The 5,545-nt window shown below is 46.5% G+C and overlaps 2 protein-coding genes across 2 annotated transcripts; both read right to left on the bottom strand.

Moving 5' to 3' along the window:
• Positions 1 to 279: 279 nt before the first annotated feature.
• Positions 280 to 728, bottom strand: LOC134730579 (histone H2B type 1-M). The gene has a single exon (XM_063605186.1). It carries the CDS (start codon positions 667 to 669, stop codon positions 289 to 291), a length of 381 nt encoding a protein of 126 aa, XP_063461256.1. The 5' UTR covers positions 670 to 728; the 3' UTR covers positions 280 to 288.
• A 243-nt stretch (positions 729 to 971) lies between these two features.
• On the bottom strand, positions 972 to 2,629 carry H1-4 (H1.4 linker histone, cluster member). Its single transcript, XM_003804441.6, has one exon. It carries the CDS (start codon positions 2,437 to 2,439, stop codon positions 1,780 to 1,782), a length of 660 nt encoding a protein of 219 aa, XP_003804489.4. The 5' UTR covers positions 2,440 to 2,629; the 3' UTR covers positions 972 to 1,779.
• Between the last annotated feature and the right edge of the window lie 2,916 nt (positions 2,630 to 5,545).

Here is a 5,545-nt window from a genome sequence, read left to right as displayed (position 1 = left end):
AGCTGTACATTTACAATACTTTCAATTTATGCTAGTGTTATGTGATACTAAATGAGCTAACGATCTAATACGTGCCCATAGCACTCAATTTCTGGTACCTATTGTTATTCCCTGTAACTTCCAAGTTATTTCCTCTGCAGTACTAACGTAACATTAAAGATTGGTACTGTGGTGCTAAGTCCAATAACCCCCCTTTTGAATGAAATGATTACAACTCATTTATTGAAAACATGCGTGGCTCTTAAAAGAGCCTTTGGGATTAGGTGTAAAGATGCTTACTTGGCAAAGTTACTTGGAACTGGTGTACTTGGTGACGGCCTTGGTGCCCTCGGACACGGCGTGCTTGGCCAGCTCCCCCGGAAGCAGCAGGCGCACGGCCGTCTGGATCTCCCTGGAGGTGATGGTCGAGCGCTTGTTGTAATGCGCCAGGCGGGAAGCCTCGCCTGCGATGCGCTCGAAGATGTCGTTGACAAAGGAATTCATGATCCCCATTGCCTTGGAAGAGATGCCGGTATCGGGATGGACCTGCTTCAGCACCTTGTACACATACACTGAATAGCTCTCCTTGCGGCTGCGCTTGCGCTTCTTCCCGTCCTTCTTCTGAGCCTTAGTCACCGCCTTCTTGGAGCCCTTCTTTGGGGCAGGAGCAGACTTGGTAGGTTCAGGCATCGTAGCGTTAACAGTTACAACACTGTTGCAAACACATGAGAAAATAATCACTCCCGCCGAGGCCCTGTTCATTTATAGATGCGGTATTCAAATGAGGTTAATCAAATTTCGTTTATGATTGGATTAATTTTAGAGTGTCGTCACAAATGCCAATGTAAACGACACTTAAAAGTCTACCTTTTCATTGGCTATTTCGTTCCTTTACTTTTACCCAATCAGAAAGCCCAGACCAGACTACCCGAGGCTACTATAAATAGGCCTCTTTAGGCAAGACAGCTGTGCACTTCGCTTGGAGCAGTTGATTTTTGAGATCCGACTTTTTTAACATTGTGGTGTCAGAACTTACACTGAAAGATACTTAACAGATTAGGACTCACATTCCTTTTTTCCTTTAACAAATTATGGGACTCGTTGCATACAGAAGCCGTGCTAATTGGGACATCCCCCCCAAGTCTGGCAGTTTTACGTTTCGGCAAGTCCTTAATCCATCCAAATGCCACATTTAAGGACCAAGTATTTTTCTGCAGTGTCGGTTTCTAATTTTCAGTTATGTGGCAGTGGTCTCCCCAAGCACTTGAAATGTAGCCCTTCGGAAATAATGTCAGTACTATGCCACTTGTCCTAAGACGTACTCCTCTGAACTCCCTCACTGCCTGCCATACTCGATAGGGATAACCAGTAGGCTTGTAACCAGCACAGAAATTGATACACTGTGCCGTGTTTGGAACTCGGAAAAACCCAACTTAGAAACCCGGGAAAATCCCAACATTTTTTTTCCCATGCTATCTGCAGGCCAGGGCCTGCTAAGTGCAAAGCACAAGGGAGGCCCAAATGGGTTCAACTCCGACACTCGAGAACACAAAACCGCGATGACGCCACTGCACTCCGGCTTGGGCGACGCGACCCCTTAGTCAAAAATAGCTCCCGAGACACACACAATCCCACTCCTCTCCCCGACTTTGGTCCCAGGAGACCCGCCCCTGCTTAGCAGCGTTTTCCCGAGCCACGCCCCCTAATAGTGCAACAGCTCTTTTACTGAGAGCGGTGGGTGGCTCTGAAAAGAGCCTTTGGGTTGTGTTGGGCTTCTAAGCAGTTGGCCAAAGGAACTTTCTACTTTTTCTTGGCTGCCGCCTTCTTTGGCTTGGCTGCCTTGGGCTTGGCGGTCTTTGGTTTAGCCGCCTTGGGTTTCACTGCTTTGGCCTTCGCTGGGCTCTTGGGCGCCTTTTTTGGCTTGGCTGCTTTCGCCTTTTTCGGGCTTTTCGCTTTTTTGGCTCCAGCAGCTGCAGCCGGCTTCTTCGCCTTCTTTGGGGTCTTCTTGGCGCTCTTCTTAGGGGTGGCCGCCCCCGTCGCCTTCTTGGGCTTCTTCGCCGCTCCTGCTGGCTTCTTGGCCTTGGCCGCGCCTGCCTTTTTAGCCTTAGGCTTGGCTTCCCCAGAGGCCGCCTTCTTGTTGAGTTTGAAGGAACCCGACGCGCCGGTGCCCTTGGTCTGCACCAGGGTGCCCTTGCTCACCAGGCTCTTGAGACCCAGCTTGATGCGGCTGTTGTTCTTCTCCACGTCATAGCCAGCGGCTGCCAGCGCTTTCTTGAGAGCGGCCAAAGATACGCCGCTGCGCTCCTTGGAAGCGGCAACAGCTTTAGTAATGAGCTCGGACACCGGGGGCCCAGACGCTTTGCGCTTGGCCGCACCTGCAGACTTGCGGGCCTTCTTTTTCACGGGAGTCTTCTCGGCAGGGGCCGGAGCAGCGGGCGCGGCAGGCGCAGTCTCGGACATGTTGAAGGCAAGCGTGAGCGAGAGCAATTCGAGCCGGAAGCAGAGGCACTGGCCGGGACTCGGGCCGCGGCGCTGCGCCCGCCCGTTTATATAGGGCGGAGCTGCGCCGTGATTGGTGCGCTGTCCAGCCCGCCTCGCTGGCAGCCGCAGAGTGTCCTCTCGGATCCCGAGTTGTGTTTGTTACACCTCAAAAAAGGCCAAAAATATAAAAATTGTCTACACCGAACTGCCCGGTTTTTCTCAGATAATGATCCCCGAACCCTCAGGCTTCACGCAGATCTCAAATTATAAGGAAAGCACAAAGCCTTGTGCCAAAAACTTGCAATATTTCCCGCCGTGCTTGGCAAATTTCAACTCAGAGAAACAAAACTTTCTATTTTCTTCGTAAATTATAAACCGATCTTTAACTGTGGACTTTTCTGACCTCTCAAATATGATACTCCAAGTGGTTAGCTTCTTATATATCTAAAAAGCATGCCACTGGCATTAAGATTTTTATTACAAATCTGCACTTAAGTGAGGGAAGTAACACAGGCTCCTCGGAGAGTCCTGCCTATTGAGCCGAGGGCATTTGAGTTCATCAAACTGGTTTAGTTTAATGCCAAACAAATTATTGCCCACTTGAGATTAAGTTTTGGACCCCTGGGACATCAATCTATACAGCCATGGTTTTACATCTGTCCGCTACATCTGAGTTTTTAAACAATTCTTTGGATAATTCTTTCCCTTTCTGCTCCCAAGGGTTGGGGGCGGGGCTGTTGCTTCTCTCTTCCTCTGGACAATTGCTCCATGGATTGAGATACCTTGAATTCAGGGTATTTGGGAACGAAGGGAAGTCCAAAATGTACTCAGGGTACAGAGATGAAAAAGGATTAATTTTCAAATGTGATGTTCATAAAGTCACTGGAAGTGGAGGTGCACTTTACTTTAAAGCATTTGTCTGCAGCCTTGCTGAGTGCTTTTGGCATATGCTTCAGAACCAAATTGCAATAAAGTAGCTTAGAGCTGAAATTCAAGCATTGATGATAAGGCAAAATAAATAAGAAACGTAGATTGAAACATCTACTCCCATTATTAGTGAAACCCAGCCCCTATTACTACTGAATAGTTGAGGAATGACTAGTCCACTCACCACGTATGGTTTCAATCCCCCTGAAGATTGTATTCCAATGCTTCCCAGAGCTCAATAGAAAGAAAAATAAGTGACATGTAGTGATTAAATGACAAGTTCAAATTTCGATCTCAGAAGCAGAGCTTTGAGAGTCTATCTAAGCTATTATAAATCATTGCCCTCTGAAAACATCCTTTGAACAATGTCTGAGTGAATTTCTTTAGGTAGTTGCCCAATCAAGAAGAGTATATGTAAGCTGGCAATGAAAGCCCAACCAAAAGAATTATTTCTGGTCCGGGCGCGGTGGCTCACGCCTGTAATCCCAGCACTTTGGGAGGCCGAGGCGGGCGGATCACGAGGTCAGGAGATCGAGACCATCCTGGCTAACACGGTGAAACCCTGTCTCTACTAAAAGTACAAAAAATTAGCCGGGTGCGGTGGCGGGCGCCTGCAGTCCCAGCTACTCGGGAGACTGAGGCAGGAGAATGGCGTGAACCCGGGAGGCGGAGCTTGCAGTGAGCCTAGATAGTGCCACTGCAGTCAGGCCTAGGCGAAAGAGCAAGACTCCGTCTCAAAAAAAAAAAAAAAAGAATTTTTTCTGAAAAACGATATGGCTGGAACAGTATGGGTGGAACTACAAGCCACTTATCATGGAAACAAAATAAAATTTTGCTCAGTGCTATAAGGTGATATGATACTGTTCTGTGGACGTGGCTGATTGTAACACGGCGTTGGATATCATTTTAAATTTTAATTTCATTGCCCAAAATCTCCAGACACAAATTCTGCTACTGAAATAAGGAGAATATAGAATTTTGATATAACACGAGTGAAATGTATCAAAACAGTACTGTTTAATGTTGAATTTGTTATAAAAGTGATGTAAATTATCAATGTTTTTAATATCTTGATGTGTATTTTCTATCTAATTATTGCACATCAGTGCAAAAATAAATATGCCCTTTGGTATTTATTGAAATAAAAAGGGAGATGGATAAATCTCCAAAACAGACTAGGGAAACTGATTATATGGGCATTTGATTCCAGAATGGTAATATTATACCTATTTAATGACAACAAAAACCACTCCTGTAAATGACTGAAACTTACACAACACATGGAAGTTTGCTTTCACATGCCTCACTTTATCCAGTGTATTCCTCATGGCTAGGAAGGAGTTAAACTCTCCAAATTCTGTGGTCTTTCAACTTCCACTGCTTGCCTCCTTAAGGTGTGGTGTGTTTTCTTTACTTTTCTTTTCTTTTTTTGAGACAGAGTCTCACTGTGTCACCCAGGCTGGAGTGCAATGGCGCGATCTTGGTTCACTGCAACCACTGCCTCTGCCTCCAAATGCATGGGCTGGGAGAGGTGGCTCACGCCGGTAATCCCAGCACTTTGAGATGCTGAGGCGAATGGATGACTTGAGATCAGGAGTCCGAGGCCAGCCTGACTAACAAGGTGAAACCCCATCTCTGCTAAAATAAAATAATAATAATAATAATAATAGTTAGGTGTGGTGGTGTAATCCCAGCTACTCGGGAGGCTGAGGCAGGAAAATCCCTTGAACCAGGAAGGCGGAGGTTGCAGTGAATGTGCTCTCGAGCCTTGGTGACAGAGATTGAGGATTGACCACTATGAAATCAAGCATCTATTTGACACTTGTCGGTGATGAAATAGGAACAATAACAAAAGGCCTTACTTTCTTATTGATCAGCGGGCTGGCTATCTCAGAACTAGGCATGTATGCACACACACATGTTCATGCATGTGTTCTATTTTTTATTTTGTTGTTATTTTCTTGAGATGGAGTTTCGCTCTTGTCACCGAGGCTAGAGTGCAATCAATGGAGCGATTTCTGCTCACTGCAAAGTCCACTTCCCGGGTTCAAGCGGTTCTCCTGTCTCAGCCGCCCAAGTAGCTGGGATTACAGGTGCCTGCCACCACACCCAGCTAATTTTTGTATTTTTAGTAGAGACAGGGTTTCACCATGTTGGT

Source organism: Pan paniscus, chromosome 5 (genome assembly GCF_029289425.2).
Source record: "Pan paniscus chromosome 5, NHGRI_mPanPan1-v2.0_pri, whole genome shotgun sequence".
Classification (NCBI taxonomy): Eukaryota; Metazoa; Chordata; class Mammalia; order Primates; family Hominidae; genus Pan; species Pan paniscus.
This window is presented reverse-complemented; position numbering and strand designations above follow the sequence as displayed.